Source organism: Physcomitrium patens, chromosome 7 (assembly GCF_059467195.1).
Source record: "Physcomitrium patens ecotype Gransden chromosome 7, ASM5946719v1, whole genome shotgun sequence".
Classification (NCBI taxonomy): Eukaryota; Viridiplantae; Streptophyta; class Bryopsida; order Funariales; family Funariaceae; genus Physcomitrium; species Physcomitrium patens.
Window position 1 is genome coordinate 14,776,250 of NC_143416.1, and position 26,765 is coordinate 14,803,014.

At 28.8% G+C, this 26,765-nt stretch overlaps 1 protein-coding gene across 1 annotated transcript; it reads left to right on the forward strand.

The window, feature by feature from the left end:
• The first annotated feature begins 13,634 nt into the window (after nt 1-13,634).
• On the forward strand, nt 13,635-18,263 carry LOC149988578 (uncharacterized). The gene is made up of 2 exons (XM_090252241.1): nt 13,635-17,547; nt 17,704-18,263. Exons 1-2 carry the CDS (start codon nt 17,500-17,502, stop codon nt 17,968-17,970), a joined length of 315 nt encoding a protein of 104 aa, XP_090108367.1. The 5' UTR covers nt 13,635-17,499; the 3' UTR covers nt 17,971-18,263.
• Nucleotides 18,264-26,765: the final 8,502 nt, after the last annotated feature.

Consider the following 26,765-nt stretch of genomic DNA (forward strand, 5'->3'; position numbering starts at 1 on the left):
TGAGCGGAAAAAAAGGAACCTGGTTGTTGTTGTGATATTTCATTGTCCAGCCGCTTAGTTCGTATTGTGGCTGGGCATCATCGTTTTTCTGAATAAATGCGCCCCTAGTCTTGACAATACGTCAATTTTGCTTCTTGGGATAGTTTCCAACTTTGTGGCCTTCTTCACCGCAATACAAGCATAGACCTTCCCCCGTACGCTGCTTTTTTTCTTCTAGAGTAAGAGATTTGACACATACCGCATCAATTTGTATGTCTTCTATCTCTGAATGTGAATTCACGCTGCTTGCCGACATAGTAAAGGCGTGGCGAACCGTATGTTGTTTTGAATGTTGGTCTTAATGGCATTGGAATAGGCAGTTATCACACTTCACAGCTTGGCTAATAGCTTCGTTAAGTGTTTGCGGATCAGGAAGAGTTAACAACAAATCCTTCACATCGTCCCTTAAACCCCAATAGAATTGACTCATTAATGCTTCTTTGTCCCAGTTGATGTCGCATGCTAATTGCTTGAAGTCCGATGCATAGACTGATGTAGAGCGCATCCCTTGTCGTAGTGAACAAATCTTTGTTGTAGCCCATCGAACCTTGTCATGTTCACCAAATGCTTCCGCAAATGCCTCCAAAAAGGTTTCAAAGTTGTTTAGTATGGACGATCGTTTTTCAAACAAAGGAGCAAACCATGATAGAGCTTGCCCTGTAAGTAAGGTTCCAATAAGCCCAACACGTGACTCCTCCGTTGGATAGCGTTTGGGCTGTAAAACTGTTATCAACCTGATTTGGTTGACGAATCCTCGGAACTTGAAACGCGTATCAACGAACTTGTGTGGAAGGCTAACTCGAAGCTCCTTATGTTGTAGAACCAGCAGTGTTTGTCAAATCTGAGGCAAAGTTGCTTCTCCAAGTACAGAAGTTTGAGGCTGGTGCAACCTAGATTGTGCCATCCCAGATGCTCTATCATTATGAAGCCTTGCCATGACTCCTTCAATCTCTACAGTTATTTGCGATAATGTAGCAAGGGCATTCATGATAGCATCCAACTTGGACTCTAAACTTTTTGTCATACTAATGTCTTGGCCTCCGGCCATTCTAAGAGAAGGATAAAAATGATTGTACAAGAAAACAATATTGGTTTAGAGGAGGGTACTCTGCAACCTCTAAAATGCCTTAAGAGCTTCAAGAAAAGGGATAATCTACTCTTTCCAAGAAGAATAAGACTCCAATATTGTAACAAAAGAAGTATCAGTTTAGAGGAGGGTAATCCGCAACCTCTAAAATGCTAGTACACTTCCAAGCAGAGGGGTAATCCACACTTTAACGAGGAAGAAACTAGCTCTGATATTTGAGATGAATGAAGTCTCGATAAATTGTCACAGACACAGAAATACAGACTCGAGATCTAACAAGAAGTTCAAGAAGAACTGGCAAGAACTAGATTAATCAAATGAATACAAGAACAACACTAGAGAGGTGAGCTAGAGCTCCAAGAGATGTGTTGTCGAGACTGAAGAACTCTTTAGCCTCGATTCCAATATATACTCCTATTTAGGAAGCTTCTCAAGTAACTTCTACCAACTAGGAAGCTTCTAGAAGGTTTCAGAGACTTGCTTCTAGAAGGTTCTAGAAACTTGTCTCTAGAAGGTTTTAAGGACTATGTCCCTAACATCTTTAAGGACTATGTCCCTAACAATATAGGTAGTTTAATTGATGTTAGTAATAAATAATATTAAAAATATATAAATAGATCTAATAATCATTTTATGCATTAATCAAGGATATATTTCAATTTAAATAGTTTAAAATATATTAATTATATAAAAATATTAATTTTGAATATTTTATTATTTGAAGGAAAACTAATTAAAAAAAATATTTATAAAATCTTTAGATCATAAGTCTTTTAGCAATCAAGACTATTAGAAAAATAAATAAATAGATTTGTTGTAAGTAATTATTAAATATAAGATTGGTGGATTAAGAAATAGATAAGCTGATTCTATAGTTTGTAATATGTGATTATAATAGAAGATAAGAAATTTATTTGTAGTTTTAATATAAAATTATTTGAATTAGTAAATTTTATTTTTTTATAATAAAATATAAGTAAAAAATAAAGAATAAAGTTTAATCTTTATTTATTAGATGTCAAGGACAAGAACTCGATGAAATAACAATCTAGACAAGTGAGCCTTCACTCAAAGAAAGGTAACAAAATATAAATAAACAAGTATATATATTGAAAAAGAAACTAGAATGGCTATTGCCAAAAGACAAGAAAATTAGAGACCCTTGAAACTAGACTAGAAGCAAGAAAGGAGTTGACAAGAGTGAAGAAGGCTTCACTCTTGTCTCTATATATACTATCTAACTAGGGGCTATGTGTTGACATTCTATAGGACCTTCAATATGTGTTGACTTTGTAAGATACATGCTTTGACTTATAAGACAAGTTTTTCTACGTGTGGACCACATAGTTAGCTTGATCTTCAAGCTAACAACATGTGTGGCACATGGCCAACTTGTTGACCACATTTCTTATCTAAAAAGTCAATTAAAGATACCTATGAAGTCAAAGCAGCGTCTATGAAGCTTCTAAGAAGCTTTTATATTAAATACTATAGAATTAACTTATTTTTACCTACTTTTACTTACTTCTACCTATTTATATATGTAATTACTAGCTTACATGAGTATGTCTGTGACATTATTTCCCTTCCTAGGGATGAGTTCCACAAAGAGCGGTCATCATATGTTGAGGAAATCTATAATGCGACAAATTGTATTCACCACATACTCTGATCTTTGTTCTCTTCGAAGATGATTGATAGGGCCTCTCAACCATCGGTACTTTCCTATACTAGGACGGAAAGACCACCCAGTTATTTGATCATTGTTGAGGCCTTCATAACTTCCTTCGAATAAAACATTTTAAACACCATTAGGAGTTGTTCCTACCTCTAGTAAAATCACCAAACATCGGGAGTCCCTTCCCAAATCGTGATACCAAATGCATTGTATCTCGCCATCTATTCGAGGAAGAACATGTCATTCTTGAAGATCTTCATCTCAATTGCGTCGTCTTGAAGGTTGTAACAATCGTAATATCTCATCTAGCAGGTCAGCAAATGAAGGCTCTTGAGTCGAATCCACTGGTTGTTGGTTCTCCATCTCCTGAATATCACAACTATAAAGAAGCTACGAATAAGGATTGAAAGTAGAATGTTATCTTGTCTAGATGTTGTTTCTTTTATAAAGAAGATTTTCATCTTGATTTTGATGGATGTCGTCGATGAAAAGCCTCCACCATCTTTGTTGCATTTACAAGATTCTTTATTGGCTCCCATGTGTGTTCACTAATACCATATCCGCGCCAATGGATAAGATATTCTAATTTATTTCGGCGTCGCCTTGAATCTAGGACTTCTTCTACTTCAAACTCTTCATTATTATCTACTTCTATAGGATGAGGTGGAGCTTGTCGTCTTCTTGGTATGTCCACTATCTTGTATGGTTCAAGAAGAGACACATAGAATATTGGATGGATTTTTATTGACTCCGATAGATGTAAACGATATGCAATTAGATTGATTTGTGCAGAAATAGAAAATGGTCCCAGCCTTTGATAGTCTAACTTGTCACAAGGATGAGTGGTCTTGATATTGCGATGAAGTATCCATACCTTATCACCCAAGAGGAATGGTGGTTGTTCCTTTCGATAGATATCTACATTGACGTTTTGTTGTTCTTGAGCCTCTTTTAAGTGCGCCTTCATCGTTGTATATAGCTCTGATAAATGAATCGCCAAATCTTTCGCAGCAGAATTATCAACTTTTAAAAAGTCAAAAGTATCAAGTCGTGGATTATAACCATAATTAATAAAGAAAGGTCTTTGTTTTGTAGAAGAATGTATCGTGTTATTATAAGCAAATTCTGCCAATGGCAAAAGAGTTGTTTAATCATCTTGTTGGTTAATAGTACATCTTAAATATTGCTCCAAAACTTGATTAACACGCTACATTTGTCCATCAGTTTGAAGATGGAATGTCGAAGATAGTTTTACATCTACTTTTAGAAACTTGAAAAGAGTCCGCTAAAATCTTGATACAAATTGAGTTTCCCTATCTGATATAATATCCTTAGGTAATCCATGATAGCAATAGATATTGTCAAAAAAGAGCTTAGCTGTTTCTTTACCTGTGATAGATTTTGTATATAGTACAAAATGTGCCATCTTGGTAAAATGATCTACTATCACGAATACAGAATCATAAGAACCTGAGATTGGAAGATCCGTGATGAAGTCCATAGAAATAGAAGACCATGGTTGTTCTGGAATGGATAATGGCTGAAGAAGTCCAAAAGGTTGATGACGAGGAGTTTTTGATCTTGAGCAAACATCACATGATTGTACAAAATCTTTGAGTGCCTTTTACATTTGAGGCCACCAAAAATCCCTAGATATCAGCTCCAAAGTCTTATTATATCCAAAATGTCCTACTATTGGGAAGTCGTGACGAGCTTGAAGAACACGAAAATGTGCTTCCCCTTCTGGAACATATAAGTATCCTTGGAAATAGAGTAGGTTGTTCTTGAATTCAAATTTAGAGGGATCATGAGATTTAGAAGAATTATTCTTGATATCATGAACAAGAAGGTCTGAAGACATACTTAACTGGACTTGCTTAAGAAAAGTTAAATCAATAGTCAATGTTGATTTTATTACTCGAAGATGAAATTGCTTTGGCTTCAAGAGAACTGTTCTTTGTTGCTCAAAAGCTGCATCTCCTTCTTTTGGTGCAAGATAAGAATGTCTAGACAAGGCATCGGACAAACCTTGTTATTTTTCTGGCTGATAAGTGATGATGAACTCGAATCTTGATAAAGACATGCTCCAACGAGCTTGACGACGATTTAATACGGGTGCTGACATAAAATATTCGAGGTTCTTGTGATCCGTATACATGATGATTAGATTGGAAGCACCTTCTAAATAATGATGCCATTCTTGAAAAGAATCTAGAATTGCAAGAAGTTCTTTGTCGTGGATCTCATAATTGATTTTTGCTACTGAGAATTTTCTTGATTGAAAGGCTACTGGATGAAGTTTATCAACTGTTCCCATTTGTGATAAAATTGCACCTAGAGCAAAGTGTGATGCATCTGTTTCTAGAAAGAATGCTTTGAAAAAATCAACACGATACAAGATTGATGCAGAAACAAACGCTGTCTTCAAAGATTCAAAAGCAACTTCTACTTCTTGATTCTATTGGAGTTTGTCTTCACAAGTCAAACGTGTAAGTGAAGCTACAACTCGAGAGAAGTCTTTGATGAAGATCCGATAGTAGTTGATAAATTCTAAAAAACATTGGACATCTCTTTCCGTTTTTGGGATCTTCCAATCTATAATAGTTTGAACTTTCTTAGGATCCATCATAAGTCCATCATTTGAAATGATGTAACCTAAAAAATCGACTTGAGTGGTGTGGAATATACACTTTTCTATGTTGGCATAGAGTCCTACATCTCTTAATTTTTGTAACACACGACGAACATGAAGTTCATGTTCTTCTAAATTCTTAGAATAGATCAAGATGTCATCTAGATAACAAATGACAAAATCGTTCAAAAACTCTCGAAAAACATCATTCATTAGATGTTGAAAAGCTGCTGGTGCATTTGTAAGTCCAAAAGGTATGACGTTGTATTCAAAATGTCCATACCTAGTTCGAAACACAGTCTTCTATTCATCTCCTTCTTTGATGCATACTAGATTGTATGCTCCTCGAAGATCTATTTTTGTATAGATCTTAATTTGATTCAGTTCATCAAGAAGTCCAGATATTAAAGGTAGTGGATACCTGTTCTTGATGGTAATCTTATTGAATCTTCGATAATCAACACACATTCGCAATGATCTATCTTTTTTCTTCACAAATAGGATTGGAGCTTCTACCGGAGATTTAGAATGGCGTATGAAATTCTTGGCTAGATTTTCTTCAATATACTCCTTGAATTCAGTCAACTCATTTTGTGATAAACTGTAGATTGGTCCAAATGGCGGTTGTGCTTGTTCTTGAAGGTCAATTGAGCAATCATAGGGACGATGTTTTCGAAGTGTATCTGCATTCTTTTTTTCAAATACATCTTGAAATTCTTGATATTGGCTTGAAATGCCACTTGAAGTCTTTTAACTAATAGGAATAGGTGTGGCATAAATAATATATGGTGATTCTTTCATAGCAGCATGCAAGAAAGCTTTTGCACCTATAAATATGGGTTTAATTGAACTGGACTTATGACTTTCTACTTGATTAACTACACTGTTAGTTATACTTTTAGAGAAAGTAAGAGTTCAAGAAATCCAATCTATTTGAGGGTTGTATTTTTCTAACCATGATAAACCACAATATAAACATAATCCTTCTTGACGACAACGAGTCTTTTCTTGCTTAATAAGAGGTTTGAAATGTACTGCATTAATTTACGTATCCTCCACTTTTGAATGTATGTGTTGAAGAGGTGTTGGTGTTGCCATTGAATTCTAGTAACGTTGAGGTCTACTTGTATGGTTTTCAGATCGAAATTCAAAAAGGTAATTGTCGCACTTCACAGCAAAGTCAATTGCTTGACTCAATGTTTGAGAATTAGATAAGTTGAGTATTAATTTTTTTACCTCATATTGTAATCCATAGAGAAATTGGCTAATAAGTGCAGCATCATCCTACTTGATATCAGTTGCAAGTTGTCAAAATTGTTAAACATACAACGTTACTAATTGATTGCCTTGTCGTAAAATATGGATCTTATTGGTTGCAATACGAATTGCATCATGTTCTCCATACATGGATCAAAACTCCACCAGAAAAGCCTCTAGATTATCCAATATTGGATCTCGTCATTCAAGAAAAGATGAAAACCATGATAGTGCTGAACCTGAAAGAAGCGTACCAATGAATCTAACTTGCGATCTTGGAGTAGGATAGCTTTGGGGTTGAAGTTCAATCACAAGTTACACTTAATTGATAAATCCTCGAAATTTGGATTTAGTGCCATCAAACTTCTCGGGTAGGATAATTCTTGGTTCTTTAATACTGGAAGGGTGTTCCACCATAGGAGAAAAGACATGGTTTGGTGCAGATGTTGAAGCAGCTCCAACCATTTTTATATCTTCACTTCCTGCCAATCTTGTTGCTCCTTGTGGTGGTAAATTGAGTTGATGCATTGCAAGCATTAACTCCCTCAATTGCTCTAACATTTGTGCCATTGCATTCTTCATTTCAACAAGTTCTGCCATGATAATACTTAGAAAAGAGAAGATGTCTAATATCGCTTAAGTCAAATAGAAGAGAGGACTTGAAAATAAAGAAAATACTAAAGATAATATCAGTTTAGAAGAGGGTAATCCGCAACTTCTAATATGCTTATATCTTATCAAGAAAAAAGGGTAATCTACTCTTAATCAAGATTAGACAAAGCTCTGATATTGTAAGTGTACTCTTGTCAATCTGTCAAGGACAAGAACTCGATGAAAAAATAATCCAAACAAGTGAGCCTTCACTCAAAGAAAGGTAACAAAATATAAATAAAAAAGTATGTATATTGAAAGAGAAACTAGAATGGCTATTACCAAAAGACAAGAAAATTAGAGACCCTTGAAACTAGACTAGAAGCAAGAAAGGAGTTGACAAGAGTGAAGAAGGCTTCACTCTTGTCTCTATATATACTATCTAATTAGGGGCTATGTGGCGACGTTCTATAGGACCTCCAATATGTTTCGACTTTGTAGGACACATGCCTTGACTTACAAGGCAAGTTTTTCTACGTGTGGACCACATAGTTAGCTTGATCTTCATGCTAACAACATGTGTGGCACATGGCCAACTTGTTGACCACGTTTCTAATCCAAAAAGTCAATTAAAGACACCTATGAAGTCAAAGCAGCGTCTATGAAGCTTTTAAGAAGCTTCTATATTAAATACTATAGAATTAACTTATTTTTACCTACTTTTACTTATTTCTACCTAATTGTATATGTAATTACTAGCTTACATGAGTATGTCCGTGATATTAGCTTGATTAGCTAAACATTAAACTTACACCAATAAGATTTGGATAGTAAAAAAAATCTAAATTAGTAGGATCTAAAAAAATAGCCTAAGGCAAGTTAGACATACTTGATCTAACTAAAAATTAAACCTCCTAAATCAAATTAAAAAAATTAAGTCAAAAATACTTAACTCACTTAAAAATTAGATACTTAGTTTTAAACAAATCAAGGCATAATAGTAAATTAGCCACCTAAATAAATAATTAGCTACCATAATTAGATAAAATTAGTTTAAATATACTACAAATCAAAATTAAAGGATTTCTTTTTCTCTCTAGTATTTTTTGATCTTATTAAATTCTTACATCCTATTTAAATTATTATAGTACAAACTTAATTTTAATATATATTTTTTTCTCCTCTTCTTTTTTGTATTAATGAAAGTGATGTTGTTTTATTCTTTGCTTGTAATTGTTGTTGGTATAGAAATTTTTAGAATCTATGTTTTGTTTCAACTTATTTATTTTAGTAGAAGTTAATTGTATTGAGTTTTATTATAAAATAATTTTAATTCTAATTAAAATTATCTAAGAATTTTTTAAATTTGACTATCAAATTTGGCCAAATCATCTACAAAATTTTGCTAATTCTAATATATTGAACTTTGGATTGGCAAATGACTACAAAATTGAAGTTTAGACAAAAGACTCTACAAAAAAATGTCCAAATTATAAATTAAGAGGTGTATATATATTTTTTGGTCTTTCTTGTTTTTATCTTATTTATTCTAAATATCTACATCTTTTATTGCAAAAAAAGTATCAATTAAAAACTATGGCATCTCCTCAAGCAATAATGGTTGCTGCCTACTTATCTATACTTGCATTTAAGAATTCACACTAGATAAAAAATCACCAACTTAAGAAGTTGCCAATCCAATTAACAAACCTATAGCATCTTTTTCTTGTTGAAGTTGTGTATCAACTACCTTCTTTCTAGCCACCTTTCTCAATAGCGAATCTTATAACAACATTTGTTTTCAAAATATCCAATAATTTATTCTTTTCAAGCATAACTCTCCTTGATCATTGATGGACTTCACATCACCTACATTTCTAATTCCATATATGAATGTGTAATCCACTACTATCCAAAAAGTGGTTAATTTGCCAATTTACTAGAATAGAATGTATTCAATGATACATACTTGTAGATTCTATAATATTATTAATATTAATAGAAAAATTCATAAACCATTAAACTTCGATTATTCATGAATAGCTTCTAAGTTTTTTATAATCACAAGTGATTTATGACCTTCATTATAATAAATTCCACCTATTTCTTTGAAGATATATTTGTAATAATTTAGCTTTATTATCAATTTTTCTTTATTAGAAACTAAGTGTATATTTATTTTTAAGATTTTTATAATATTCCAATAAAATCTGGCTATGATTATTATAATTATATAGTGTTATTATTTATAAAATTTAAAGTCTTTTCTATTAATACATTTTTATTAAATAACTTTTGTGCCAAATTACTAGAATATATTAATATTACAACATTTGGTTTTTTATAAGCTATCTTATTTAAAAGCCTCTCTTTTGCAAAATATACCAAAGATAGATTATTCAAACTATATATTTTTTTATTAAATTATTTTTTAATAGTCTATGCAAATAATGCCATAGATATAACAAGCCTAATTATACTTAGCTCATATGTTTCTCATATCCAACCACTTCATACATTAGATTAAAATACAACTCTTCTTCTTACACTTGTGGTAGTTATTGCAATCTCACTTTTTTACCAACTTGCTTTCAATTAACATTATAACAAGAGCCAACTATTTCCATATATATTATATAAATATTTTGATCATTATACTTATTTATAATCCTTACTTTAAGATAAAAAGCTTAATACTTATCTTTTATTACTATTTGGTACCAAAATAAGCCTACATCACCACCAAACTACTATCTAATCAATGCTATTAGTTTTTAATACATTTACCTTATAATATATAGCAAAGCCAATTCTATCCTAATATAGTAGATATTTATATTTACTGATATATTTACTTGAATAAGTAGGCATAAATAGAATTAGATAGAAATAAATAAAAATATACTAAATTAATAAATATCTCATTGAAAAACTTCTTAGAAGTTAAAAAAATTTATAATTATTTGTAAGTAATTGATAGGTTAAAAACTTGGCCATATTTTGCACATGTTAGAAACTTGCTCTACAAGTTAGACATGTTTTGCACAAGTTGGACACATGTCATATGACTTAAAAAAATATTGCTATGTAGCTCTTTAATAAATAATATATATTATTTAATATATATATATTATTTAATATTATATATAATATTAAGAATAAAACACAAAATAATATTGCTATGTAGCTCTTTAATAAATAATATATATATATATATAAGCAAGAATAAGGCCTTCTTTACTCTTAAGATCTTTCTTGTGTTCTATTCTTAATTCAAGACTCTCTAGTCTCTTTATATTTGGCAATAGCCATTTTAATTTTAATCTTATATTCATCTTTGATTTGTCTACTTTCTTTCTTTTAATAATATAAGAATGTATTGTCTCTTTAAATTTTTTTTGTGTTTCATATCTTTAATAGTTAGACAAAAACCTTAAGTATTTATGTATTATTATATTTAAAATAATTAGATTATAATATTTTAAATTATATATTATTATATTTTAAAATTATATATACTACTTACTTTTAAAATAATATATTTTTATACTCAAACACCAATTCTTTTTTTTTTAAAGAGAATAGATTATTTTTTTGTATCGAAATTTTTATTTAATAGTAGAAGTTATAAAAAAGAGGTGTTATATTGTGTCAAAATTAACTTTAGAATATATTAGATATCTAATAATATAATAATTTTATTTTATCTTAAAGTTGGATTTATAATCCAAAAAAATATATATAAGGTATTTAAAATTATTTATTGGAAATCTTAAATAATTTTAATAAACTTCCAATTATGCTAAATATATCTTATTAATTTAATAAAATCCTAAAAAAATATTATTAAATTCTAATTAATTAAAAATTCTTGAATAATTCTAATTAAATGCTAAAGAAATCATCAAGAAATTTTAAAAAAATTCTAAAGAATTTCTAAAATAATCCTAACTAAATTCTATTCAATCCTAAAAAAGACCTAATTAAATCCTAATTAAATCTAATCAAATATTAATTAAATATTTTTGAATTTTAATCAAACTATAAATAAATATAATGTTTTTAGATCATATTCTAATTAAATCTTAAATATATTTTATAAAATTTTAATTAAATCATGATTAAATATTTAATATATGAATTTTTTAAATCAAATTTAAAAAAATTCTAACCAAATTCCAAATAAATTTTGTAGCAAATTTTTATACTTAATAGCAATTATTAATTTGAGATTTAAAATTTAATAGTGATATTTAATAGTAATATAATTATTATATTTAATAGTGATATTGGTTTAAATTTATACTAAATTATATTTTTTACTACCTTTTTAAAATTTATCTATATTTCTAAAATTATTTTTTATTATATTTTTAATTAAGGTCTTTTATAATATATATTTTTTTCTTTCATTTATCAATTATATTATAAAATTAAATTAAATATCTATTTTTCATTTTTTGAATACCAAGCCTTTATTCAAATAGAAGTTGTAATAACTTAGAGCAATATAAGAAATATCAAGATGTCTTAGAAAAAAATAATGTTAATATATTACTAAAACATTGACTTCATGACTACACAATTGACTTCAAAAAAGAGTTCAACCTCTATTTGTCTAATTTATAATTTTTTCCAAAATAAACTTCTTGTTTTTACAGAATATATTTATAAAAATCTTATAAAGAATTATATTGAATATTAAAATTTTTTTAGAGGTGCACCAACTTCTTTGTGAAGGAAAAAATTGATCCTTTAAAATGTGCACAAATTATTATAGACTTAGCAAATTGGCAATTAAGAATTATTACGCTTTGTTCTACATATTATGACTTTTTGATGAATTGAGTGAATTTAGAATCCATATTAAAATAAATTTAAGAAGATCCTATGATTTTTTATGTATTAATAAAAGAAATGAATTCAAAATTGCATTCTATATTCAATATGGCTATTTTGAATAAAATATCATATTTTTTAGACTTACAAATGCTCTATCTACTTTTTAGCATTTGATAAATGATAAATTTTGTAAATATTTAGATTATATTTTATATATTATTTAGATAACTTTCTTATCTATTCCATGAATATAGACGAACATGGACGACATGTTTGCCTTATACCACAAAAACTTAGAAATGTAGGATTTTATGCCAAGATGAAGAATTGTGTATTTTAGACAATATTAGAAAAAGCTTTTGGATACATAATTTTAAAGGATAGTTTGTAAATGGATTTTAAGAATGCAAAGACTATTATGAATTAGAAAAATCTAAGAAGTATATGTGATGTTAAATAATTTTTTGAATATGCAAACTACTACAACATATCTAAGGTTTAAACACAACCTTTACTTAAACTCCTATTTTTTAAGCCATTTTTTTATGGAAAAAAATACATCAAATTTTGCATTAGGTGCAATTCTATCACAAATTAAATGTAGATTTTAGACTCTATCTTATTATTTTGCAATGGCGTGGAAGCATTCTACAAACGAAATCACAACAAGCCCCACGAAATGCACAAGATCGACCAGGCGACCCTGTCGCGGCTCGCGGACTTGAATGTCCCATACTTCAAGGCGATAGTACCATCGGTCAATATGTTCGTTAGCGAGATCCATATAGGCGACGAAATTGCAAGCCATCAGCTGAAGCAGTGGCTTGACCCCTGCTGTGTGGATTCTGGCGCTGGCGTGCAGGGCAGTGAATTACACTTTGACCTGTCTTACCAAGAGTATCGACTGCATGGCTCCACAAAACCAGAGTGGGAGGACCGGGAACTTTTTCCCGCCATCGCTCTCTGGCAAGGAGTTAGCAGGAGCGAGTATGATGCAGGATTTGTGGCTCCTACAGCATAAATTGGGGCTCGACTTATAGAGGTGCCCCACCGACTTTCTAAACTTTCCTTCAACCTGGATTAGGTGGGATAACTCTGGGAATTGGCGTGAAGATTAAGAGGATACAAGGTAGTGAACATTACACTGGCCATTCTGCAAAACCATTCTGGTCTTCTACTGGTTGCCTTCGATAAATTTGTATTAAGTTTTGAGACAGACACACCATTCATGTACAGAATTGGAACAGTGATATCATTGAAATTTATGTTCCCCCTGCAATTATAATCGAATGAATTGTAAAACATTTCTGAAAAATTGAGTGAATAAACAGAGATAGGGGTAAAGTTATGGTGTGTTTAGGTTTGTAGTCTCTCTTTGGCTTGCATTTAACATATGTCTATTCTATGCCTAAATTGTGCCTATATTCTTAGTTTACTTTGCCTAGATGCATTTAAAAATGTAGTAATTGTGATATGCACATTTTCATCGGAAACATTAGTGAATGGGATTATGATTATGACATGTTTGTGGGGTTTTATACGAGATGATGAGTGCTTGTTTAAGATCTTTTCTTTTTCATTTTTTCTTTTTTTACATTGCCTAACTTTCTAGGCTTATTTTTATACTTTTTCATTCTAAAGTAACAACTTTTAAGTTGATTCCAAAGGTTCATTTTTTATTGTAGTTTGACAAGGTTATTTAGGTAAACAATAGTTGGATGTGAGGTTAGTAAATGTGTGCTTTTAAAGGATTGTGAAATAATAATTACATGAAAACACAACTTAGTTGATTATGAATTCAAAGCAGCCACAAAAACTTAGATGAAAAGCATGAGTTTGAAGATGTAGGTTACAATTTAATTTAATTTAATTTATTTTTAAATCATCATAATTTCTTTTAAGATCTAATAGTTATCATTTTTATTAAATTTCATGATTGTCTAAACTTCAAACCATTTCCACCAATTTTTAATTCCTCTCAATACTTTGAGGTAATAGGTGATACTTGATTTTAAAGTACCAAATTAATATGACACAATTCTTTGTTAAATTTATATATTGTCACAAATCAACTAGCAACAAAGTATCAAGTAATTCAATTAAATGTTGAACCTTGTTGGGAATGAAAACAAAAATTCTTATTGTAAATGTACTAAATTTGGTTAAATGGTTCAATGCCTGATTGTGATTGTGGAGACAAATTGTGTCTCCTTGAAGTCTATGTTTTACAATTCTCTTAATTCTAAGTAAAATACTAACTCCAAACTGAGATTCTCACAATAGAAGAAATCAATTTTGCAATTGCAATATGTCATTGCTAGTCATTACATATACTATCAAGTGCAAACAATTACAAAACGTAATGAGGTCTTGAAGACTTTAATCATATAGTGGTCTCACTCTTTCATTCGAAATTTGGAAGCACACTTGAATTCAAAATCCAATATAAAAAATAATCAATATTATGTTATATATACATATTAAAGCACTCTCTTTCAATAAAGAAAGACTTGTATTTTTTTTTTAATTTTTAATTTTTTTATTTAATAAAAACACTGCTACATATCTTAAATAAAAATAGGTAATCTATTGAATGTAAAATTTTGAAATAGAAAAAACATTGTAGTCTATAAAAATATAAAATGAGAATTAAATGACTGTGCCAAGACTTACACAGGTTACACGATAATCAAAATTTAGTATCACCTTAATTTCTGCTTTTACTTATATTAACTACAAAATTTAGATAATATTTTTTTTAAGTTGCCAGAAACTTTCTATAAGCTACTCAATAAACTTCTCAATAAGATTCAGTACTCATACATTTATGACTAGTTTATAAAAAAACAAATTTCAAATTTCAAAAAAGAAAAAGAAATCACTTATATGGATTAATAAGAGAGTACAAAATTCTCAAACATTCTAAAAGTAGACATTTGCAAAATTATTTATTATATAAATATAAATTAATATTATCATATTGTATCATGCCAACATAGAAACATAAAGTTATGAGCTGATTCAATTATTATTTTCAATTAACAAAGAAATTTCATTCCTCGAAAATTTCAGAAAATTCTCTGATGTGATTTTGATTTTGAAATTAGAAACAATCATCCGACCTTAAATCCAACTTGAAAACAATATCCCTCATTCAAAAAGAATCATCTAGTAAAAGTGAAAATTTTATACTATCCACTCACAATTAAAAACCATAATACAGACATGAAGTCGGTAACGCAATCGAGACAAGACGAGATCAAGATTTTTCCAAGAGGAGAAGAATCCAGAAATCCTTGAGGATGAATTTGATCGATTACAAGGTCGAAACCAGCAATCCAAGACGTAGATTTTCGTCGATTGCAGGGTTGAATTCAGTCTCGACAGTTAAGGTTGAGCAAGAGCTGCGATGCTGTCCCCTCGGAGCGGATTTTCCATTGGGGATGCGTCACGAAGTCTTCGTGACCGACAGACGTAGTTCTATGACCCAAAGACTAAGCCATTCTGGCGAAACATGTGGGGGGAGGCGAAAGAATATGAGGATCGACCTTCGGGGGTCTGGATCGATCCGTTACCCCGATTTGCTTTCGTCCGCGGTGACATTGATAGTGGTTGAGAAGACAGTTCAATCTGCGCAACAACGACGGTGAGCTTCTCCCCTGATCTGTCAATACTCAATCTGGAATAAACGCGTCACCCGGTGTTGGAACAACAACTAAAGCCCACGATTCAGAGGCTCAGTTGCCGCCTGTAAGATCTTTGCTAGCATGATCTTCAATCATGGTGGAATCGCCGCCTCCGAACACCAACAATCGAAGAAAAGAAAAGAAAAAGAAAAAACATAAAAATAAAAACAAAAAAATCGACAAACTTCGGTGCTGTCCGTCTCAGAAATGGAAAGCAGCCGTGCTGAAGTCGAGTAGACTTGCTAGGCGACTGCAAGTTTGCTGGACTTGCCCTCAATTACTATTTCCAGAACTTATTTGGATAGGATTTCGTTAGATTCAACAACCGAACTGTCTGTTCAAACGCCGGCTCTATCCTCAATTCTCTGAGTTGGGTGGGAAGCCGAAATTCAAGCATGTTTTGGGATATCGAAAACTAGCTAGTGCGTCTGAATGGGCGTGTGAACTTCTGGACTTTTAGACTATGGATTCTGACGCCTTGTGTCCAATTGTATACAGCTCTGAAATATTCGTCACAACACTGGCATGTACTCAGGTCATTATGCCTGAACCGATAATATTCCCTTGATATCACATCGCGTCAAAGTAGCGCAAAATGAAGGTCGTCCTGCCTTTACAGATACCCTTCAAATAATGACAAATGTAGTGATCTCTTACTACACTTTTGTCCTATTGTGAAACCATCCAGAGCCGAAGCGCATCCAACGTAGATTGAGACGTACCGCAGCATAATGCGTGGTTCTCCGAAGACCGAAGCATAATTAAACATCCCATGGTGTGTCATTAGCGAGCTTTATATGTGTTGAATTTGCACTAGCTTTGTAGCAGATTCGTGTAGCACATACCAATAAGCTGTCAAGATGCTCCGAAATCGCTCCACTCTAAGCGCTCCTTTCCCTACAGCCAACTACCAGTATTTGCTCGATATTCCTGACGCTTAATCATTGTAATTCGCAACTACACAAAAAAATTCCTCCCTCCCGCCAGAACGCCAAGTTGGTGGTGGTGTCATACCCCCAGTTCGTTGCTTTACAGCTTCTATTTCTTTTCGCTGATTATTTGGTGTCCTGATCATTATAGGCTTTGCAGGTCTTGTAGTGGAGGACCATTCAAATTTTCCCTGCACCCTCTCAAGCATTGTGGTCCACAATATCCTTGACTGGAGCATTGTTTAGGATAACTCACTCTGGTCTGAAGTAATACTGACTGAAACGGTGCCTGTAATATGACATCGAGATGAAACGATGAAATTGAAGAGTGTCCTCACAGCTTCCTGCATTCCGTGAAAAAAAAACACTACTGAAACGGCAATTGGGAATAACACTCCCACCAACTTGTGGAAAGATACTCTTAACACACAGAAGAATCTCTCTTTCGGTCGTCACCCCCCCACGATCTGCGCGGATGCCTCAGTCGATTACCCACAAGTGAACCAAAAGGCTAGAAAACAGAGACTTGCTTTGTCGTGTAAGATCTAGAAATCACGCTGACGCATCGAAAGAAAAAAACAGAAAAATAAAACTAAAGAGAAGAAAAAAACATATGCGTAGAAAACGATGCGTCCGGTGTGGAAGTTGTTCTGATGTCTTTCTCATTTATTTACTTATTTTGTTTTGTTTTGTTTTGTCCTCTCTCTCCAGGGCACGGCGTCCATGTCCAAGTCCGAATCGCATCCACTCGATAGGATATGTCGACCCAAAGCACAAACAGTACTCGGATGTTCACTTCACAAACAGTAAGACTTCCACTGGCTTTTACAGTAACTCTATAAACGATTAGAATCAACCCATGTATACTCCTCTTTGCTTTACTTCCAGAGTTCTTAAAATCAACATATAATCCATTCGCACACCCTCATCCTGGTCCCTTTGCGTTGTTTGTGTGTTTCCAGGCGAAAGTACAGATTATTCCGTTCCCTTTGCATTGTTTGTGCGTTTCTAGGCGAAAGTGCAGATCAGTCTACGTGAAGCTTGTTACAATGAAGACGAGATGCATACGTGGGTTGTTTGTGATCCTCTTTCTGGTGTCGGCGTTTGTTTCTGCTGATGCTCGATCGCACTATCACTACAGTTTGCGGAGCCAAAGCTCCGATGAATCGTCGGACCCGCTTGCTGCGTCGAAGTTGAATGTTTATGCGACGCAGCAATTCCCTGGATAATTGACGAGACCCCATTTTCCTGAAGGATTTATCTTCGGACCAGCAGGGTCTGCATATCAGGCACCATGCGTTTGCATATCTAGATTTGTTTTATATGTAGTTTTAGGGCTTTGTGATCGAATGTTTTTCAATGTGGATATTTCTGGTTCAGATTGGTGTGCATGTTTTAATTAATATTAGTGTTTTAAAAAATTAAAGAACTACTTGAAAAGGAGGAAATTGTGACATCCTTTTATACAATTGTTTAGGTGGAATTAATATATTTTTAGTAATATAATGACAATATAGAAGTATACGTGCGATTTTTCAATGTATGATTTTGTGATTGTTTGTAGCTCGAAGGTGCCGCTTTTCATGGAAGTAAAAATAGAAGTATTTGGAATGAATTTGTAACTCGAATTTGTATAGTTTCTTCTCTAATTTTTAATTTTTAATATTTTTGATATTTCTTCATTAATTTTAAAATTTAAATTTAAAAATAAAATAAATATCTTTTTGATATACTATTTTTAAAACTTATAATAATATATATTTTATTTTTTGATTTTAAATTATAGCTATTAAAGGCTTTGTGGCATAGGAACAATTATTGATAATTCAATGGAAAATATTATCATCAATCACTATCATCGTTATCTAATGTGTCAAAACTATAACAAGTTTAAGAATTATTATACCTTCATTATAAAATAAAGGAGTTAATTTTTACCACAAAATGTTTGATGCTTTATTAGAAGTAGATTAAAATTTTGCTCCATAATTAGTTTTTTGTTTGAAATTTTTGGTTTGTTTTAAAATTATGATAATTTAATAAAACTAAAAATGATATGTTTTAATACTTTTTTTTTTTTTTTTTTTTACTATTTAATTTTTAAATTTTTTAATCTTAATTATTTTCCAAAGTTTGATACAATTATACAAAAAGAAACTCTTTTATAGAACCTTTGATAATAGGACATAATGCATTAAATAGACGTGCTCATATTGTTTATATTTATAAAAAAGAATTTCAAGTGAGTTTTTTTTACCTATCTTTTATTTATTATTTGTTAATTTTTTCTTATAAAATAAATAATTAACTTCTACGTACATACATATTTTGTAAAACCATCAAAACTAAACTATTGGAATTAAATATGATTGCATGTGGTATTTTTTTCTTACAAATTCCAAAGAAAATAAAGAAGCAGTTCAATAAGGACTTGAATTCTATCTTAGATAGTAAGAATATATTTTATAAAAAAAATTATGTTTTTATAATTTTATTATGTTATATTATTAAGTAATTCTTATATTTGAAAAAATATTTTTATTTAATATTAAATTAAATATTTTTATATATAAATATTTAATATTATTATTAAAATTTAATAAGTCTATGGATTCTATTATATTTGGAGTCTATCCACTTTCAATGCATAAATATTTAGGAGCTCAAGTATACAAATTCACAAAAAAAGATCAAAAGATCATATGATTGGATTGGGTTTAATCATTATTCAATCCAATATGCACATCACACCAATCAAACAATTGATAATGATAGTGGAGTGGGTTTATACATATGTTACCTTTAATTCTTTGTTATATATATATATATATATAATTTATTTATTAAAAAAAATCTACAATACAACTAAATAATTTCTCTATACACAAGTATTACAAAATTTTATTATTCATTTTATTTTATTTTATTTCTTCTCATAGCTTTTTGCAATAGAACAATTATCACTCCAAAAGTAAGTAAACACTTATTATCTTAATTGTTTTTTTTGTCTATATATATATATATATATATATATATATTTTTTTTTTTTAAATTTCAATATTATAATATTTTTCATTTACAACGTTATACATTCCATTGTTAAACTATTTACTATTTACAAAAGAATAAGCATGTCTTTGCATGTGTAGGCTGTATCACCATGGTTATGAATTTATCCATCAAGCATTTGCATCTTCCTAAACTGGATTCACCACTACTACAGCAATCCTCCCATCTACATTACTAAAAGTGGTATAGTCCATCATATTGTCATTGCATTTAATTCTCATATTGCATTGCATGATTCATTCTATTACATGACTTGTTCTATTCCTAAAGCTATTATTATTATCTTCTTCTATAATTTGTGTGTGATCTTTCACAATCTCATTTGCTAGTAATATCTCCTTGTATGATATGTGAATGTGTGTATGTATGTATGTATGATGTTTTATGATTTCATGTGAATATTGCCAGGCATTGAAAAATTTAACACAACAAAGACATTGCCAATTGTGCAACAATTGAACAATACCACTCACATCAACTACTACCATGACTATCTCCAAAATATTTTGCTGGCTATCAAATAAGTTTTATATAAATAATGTATTATTATGATTACTTAATTTTCTTGGTTTATTAATTGATTAATTAAATTGATAGAATTTGGAATTATTAATACTCAATATTAATCATTTTGGTTTTGTTTCATACCAATGCCTTGTTTCAAAGATGGTTGCAACATCCAATCATACTTTGCTTGGTTATTTCTAGACAACTTCAAGTGATTATTGGATATATTTTCCATTTTTGGCTTTGTAAAATATGCCATAAAGGTTGTTGTATTGCTATTTGTTAGACTTTGCATACAATGACTATTCTTATAAGCACTTTTTGGTGAAATAAAAACGTGTATTTTCTTATGTATTTTAATGCATGAAATGCAATCAAATAATATCTTACTTAATTAAGCACTCTTTTGCTTCTATCTATAATATGATGTAGTTGTAAAGACTATCCAAGACAAAAATCAAGTCCTCTTCTGAACATGTTGATATACTACTTATAATAGATGGTTCACTTATTAGTAGGATGAGTCAATGACATTATCCAAAGCTACCAGCAAGTGTTACAGTCATTCTTTCATCTTTAAAAAGCTAGAAGTAGTCCCTCATATGCTGAATTGTGTAGCTTTTGACAAAACTAAATGCACATTAGAGAAAAAAAATTCTTATGGAAGTTGCACAAAATCATCTCAAATTTGTGTTCTAGCTTTTGATTTATTGAAGCTTGTTGAATGCATGATGTGTGAGATGCATCCAAATAAAATCTATGTCTAGATGCTGGTGAGCTCAATTGGCCTCTTTATTCATGGTAGATTTCAATAAAGTCTAAGTGAATCTCTATTTCTCTTGTAACACTTTGATTCCGGTTTAATAAAGCAAGATCTTTTATGTGAATTCTACGTACAATGTGGGATCTTTGTTAGTGATCCTTACTTTATTTTATAATAAAATGTAAGATATAAAATATAAGATTATTGATTGTGATGGATAGGTTTTTAAGCTACAACTTTGGGATGTGAATTTCCTCATGGAGTAAGATTGACAAGCTTGCATTCAATTTCCTATGCATGCTAGATATGCATAATGCTCACTTTAAAGCATGACTTAGATTAAATAGACTTATAATCTTCTAAGAAACAAACTTGCAACTGAATCATACAACAATTATGCAACCATTGAAAAGAAGTTTTGGACCTCAATCTCAACTCAGATTGTGTTGCATATTGAGCCTATTGATGAAGATTGAATTCACATTAAATTTTGGTTGAAGTGGTTCATATAAAGCTTGTAATATCTCTCTTTTTTACAACCTTTGTATCATTAACTTGTTGAAATTTTTTCAATTCAAAGGCACTTCAATTGATTCTAATGTAAGATTAAGGAACTATTATTGTCTTCAAAATTGAATTGTTGATCCTTGAACTTAAATTGAATTCTAGTAGAATCTTGTGGGTATACAATATAGATTCTTTAGAATCTTGAATGTATATGAATGCAAATTGGAAGGATTTAATGTGGAACTATTATATTTTAGCAATCTACATCAAAGGAAGGATTCAACAACTTTCTTCCATATTTATTTATTTATTTTAAAAATAGTTTAGAACATTGATAGCTAGTCCAAAGATGTTGGGTGCACAAGTATAAAAATAATGCTTGAGAAGGATGTAATAAAGACAAGAGATGATTATTATATCATGTGGTCATTGATAGACATGTATTTAGAACAACATCTGATAGAATGTTCTAGTATTAAACTTTAAATATTTTTTTGGATGCAAAATAGTAATTTTTATGTCAATTAAGTTGTAAGCACTAATATTTTTAAGAAGTAGGTACATAAATTTTTCTAAATATTTTTTTAATATTTTAAAAGTAATCCATATTTATAATTACCTCAACGATTATTTTATTATCTATGACAACAATAATAACATTTTACCTTGAACTTGGTACTTGGTACTTGATGCTATCTATATCCTCTCTCTCTCTTCATTCTCTTGTAACTATTGACCTTTGTAGTTACTTCTATTAGTTAGTATATATATTTTTAATTTAATTTATTTTCATCTAAACTTAAAGATATATAATTTTTATATAGATTAAATATATTTAATTTTCTTACTATTGTTTAGATTCTATAAGTTTGGATTTTACATGGATTGAGTATCTTTGAGCTATTTTTTACTATTTAAATTCTATTGGTTTAAATCTCCTTATCAAATTGGTTCTTCTAAATTTTCTTTACTTTATCAAGCCAATTAATATTCATCTATTAAAATATCAAACCTTAACTAGCACAATTTTATATGTTATTATAAATATTGAAGTATGTTGAAAAAAGTACATGCACTCTTATTATAATAGGATTTTATATTAATGTGAAGTATGTTTAATTATTTTTTATTATAATTAATAATTTATTATATCTATAGAAAGTTTTTTTTTTCTTAAATTTTATTCATTCTTATTATTTTTTAGCATTAAAATATCAATATTTGACTCTCTTTAAGATCATTCATAAATTAAATTTTATAATATATCATTTTTTATATTTAAAATATAAATCTTTGGTACTATTAGAATACATCAATTTCTTTGGATTGATAGTGTAGATTTTTTTTTTTATATATATATTTTTTATTATTTAGATTTTATTTTAGTACAAAAAAACCTAATAGAATTTATTTTTTACTCTCAAATAATATTATACTTATTCTTTGATTTAATTCTACTAAAATATTATTAAGACTTATTTTTTTAATTTAAGCATACATATATGTATATAGAGCTATTTTTGCTCTTTATTCCAATTGGCCTCATTTAATTGCTACTCATTATTTAAATCTAAAACTTCATTGCAATTGTTTAATAAAATTTCATATTAAAATTCAAAAAAAAATCTTTAACTTGTTTAGGCTCCAAGTCCTATCTATTCCAAATTCTTATAAACTTTGTGTTATTTCTTCTTTGGTGGTAATTCTTCTTAAAAATATAGATGTCTTTTTCTTTGTTTTAAAACTTCTACTTTTTTCTAGTTCTTTTATAACAGGTTCTTTAAGGATCTAGAATCTATTGAATTCTTATTAACAAGGTTGCTTCCATATATTTTTATTGTTATATAGATACCATTGATATAATATAAATTCAATTAATCTCTAAATCTTTCATTATTCTCAATAATGAGGTGAGGATTGTAGTAAGTTGTCTTTTTGAGTTTGTAGAATTGAAAAGATATAAGTCAAATTACATTTCACTAATTGAATTGCTACAAAAGTTTAAATAAATGTTTTTGATAATACGGCTTGATTTTTTTAAAGCATGCCATTTCTATTAATAATATTAAATATAGTATATCTAATTTTTCAGAATAGTCAATCTTGTTGCCTTCAGATCCTTAATTGTGTTTTCTTGTCCTAATAAAGATGTTGACTACTTTCACAAATTAACAAATTATAAAAAATCAAATAAAAATAAAATAAAACATTTTCAATGTAATTATTTTATTTACTTTAGATAACTGAGTACAAAAGAAATATTTATTTCCTAATTCTATTTTAAATTTACCATATTTTAAATATAAAATTTAAAATATAAAACATATTAAAATGGTCTTATTAATATATACTCATATTTCATTTTAATTTTTTTCATTAAAATATCTTGAATTTTCACTGGATTATAATTTTAAGATTCAAAAAGCTCCAAATAGAACCTTAATAATTACTGAATCTATAAAGATTATCTTAAAATATGAACAAATAAAAAACTTGTAATATATTTTAATTACAATCAATATTATCATCAATTAATATTTTTATAATTTAAATAGCATAGAATTTGATTGCAAAACACCTCTAAGTTATATATATTTATATATATATATATATATATATATATATATATATATATAAAATTTAGCTAATGCATTCCTTCTTCCTCCTATTCTTCCATAATACCATAAAAGTTTGAATTTACATACAATTTCTTCTAAGATCACACTCTATACCTAAACTTTAAAAAAATCATTCTCTAGGATATATAATTCTTAAAAAGAAATATTGATTAATTAAATCGAATTGTCTACATCTATGTAAAAATTATATATAAATCAACAAAGCAATAACTATTTTGGTTTTAACAAGTTGTGAACAAGTCATATCATTAATAAATTTGAATTCTATAAAAAAACTTGATGCTTCAAATTTTTACCTATTTATAAAATCTATAATTTTTTAATTATAAATTCAAATATATACATATATATAATTAAAAGAATATAAAACAATCTATTGTACTTTATGTACTTCAAAGATTTTACATGCTTCAAGTATTTTTTTAGAATCTTTTTTATTTCTTAAATTTTGTAGTTTTTTTTAATAAAAATATATATAATATATAAGACTTCATTATCCATCACTTTTATCATATTAAGGAGTTGAAAAGGTATCTAAGATTACTAATATTTTTAAGAATTCTAAAAAAAAAGAAATAGTATTTGTAAAAAAAATATCTCTATTTTTATATACCTCATATAGTAAAATAGTTTAGAATATTGTACAATTTATTTTGATTTTTAAAGAGAGAAAATTTGATATTTATTGCTAAAAAAAATATAATCAATTTTTTTTTGTTAAACTTGTTATTTTCATTCTTTAAATTCTTGATTTATCAATATACAAATTTCAATATTTTCATTTTAGGCAAAAACTTAAATTTTTATTAGCAATTTTTTTTAGCATCCTATAAAGAATTATAATAGATAGTAAATTATTTATAAATATGATATAATTTTTTATCATAATCTAATTTTTGCATAAATAATATATAATATTCACTTCTTTTAATATAAGAAGTATTATATATATTTAAAATAATCTCTTTTAAAGACATACCACTTTATTATTTTTTTATCACCACCTTGTTTAATGGTCTATAACTTTCTATTTATATATCTAGATGTAGTTTTATTTTTTATATCATAAATTTTTAATGATACAAATATCTAATTATAAATTTTTTATTTAAAAAAAATGCCATTAAATATTAATGTTAGTTTTGAAAAGTTACATTAAAAAGCCTATATTATCCAACTTACAAGGAAGCAACATTGCTTATCTAAGTATTGGCTTGTTTTTGCAATAGTTATCATTATTATACTAGCTAAATTTGTGCTGTTATTACAAAAAGCTTGACTCCAATTTTTTTTTTTTTTTTTTTTTTTTTTTTTGAAGACATATTTGTAAGTCAAAGTATACTTAAATAGTATTAATTTAATTACACATGAAAAATATATATTAATAATAATTTAAACCATTGTGATGTTTAAATGTATGTTAATAATAATCTAAAGAATTATGATGTTCATTATTTCAATAAGAATATTTTATATTTATAATCAATATTGCATATTATTTACAATTCATTTTAAATATTCTAAATATTTTTAATATTCACAAGTTTGTATTTAAACATTTTCTAGTTCAACAATTCAACAAAATAGATCAACCTCAAATCAACCTCAAATTATGGATTTATCAATGTACAAGATAAGAATACATTATATTGAACTTATAAAGTTTGGTGCATGGATATCATAGTCATACATATTTATTCTAATAATTACTTATATGATTAAGTAGAAATAGGTAAAATTAGATTAATTTTATAATATCTTTTCAAGTTAATTATATGGTGCACATATAAAAAACTTGCCTAGAAAATTAAGATATGTGTCTTGCGAAGTCAACATGGATTGAAGGTCCTATAGAACATTGCTATGTAGCTCTTAGTTAGATAATATATATGGAGGTAAGAATAAAGCCTTCTTTACTCTTGCCAATGCTTTTTTAGTCTTTAATATTATTTCAAGACTTTCTAATCTTCTTATTTTAGGCAATAGCCATTCTAATTTAATATTATATTATCTTTAAGTAATTCTTCAATCTTTTCAAGTGACATACAAGTGAATTGATCTTTTAGTTCTCTAAGATTCATATCCTTAATAGTTTGACAAAAATTCTAACTTATTATTTTTATCTTTTTTTAAAAGTAAATAAATTATCCTTCTTCTATTATTATATTTTGAAGGTTGTGGACTATTTACTTTTAAACAAACACTTTAGTTTTTTAAAATTTATTTTTTCTTTAAAGAGAGTGGATTACTTTTTTTTAATAAAAATTATCATTTAATATTAGAGGTTGCAAAGTACCATCCTCTAATTTAATTTTTTGAAATTTTTTGAATTATTTATGGAAGAAAAAATTATGAATGCTACTCTTGATAGAAGTAAAAATAGATTTGCAACTATTACAAATCTTTACATGCTTATTAACATTCTTAGGATAGAAATCTCACATATTTTTAATATGAATTATGAAAGTACTATTCCTAAGCTCATAGAAGAAATCAACAATGAAGTTCAACGTTTGTGTCAAAAAGTTATGTAATTAAG

Bases quoted from the DNA above. Each gene is read 5' to 3' on its own strand.
- LOC149988578 (XM_090252241.1), top strand. From the start codon at position 17,500: ATGTCGACCCAAAGCACAAACAGTACTCGGATGTTCACTTCACAAACA. The intron at 17,548-17,703 runs GTAAGACTTCCA...GTGTGTTTCCAG, and splicing joins GGATGTTCACTTCACAAACA to GCGAAAGTACAGATTATTCC.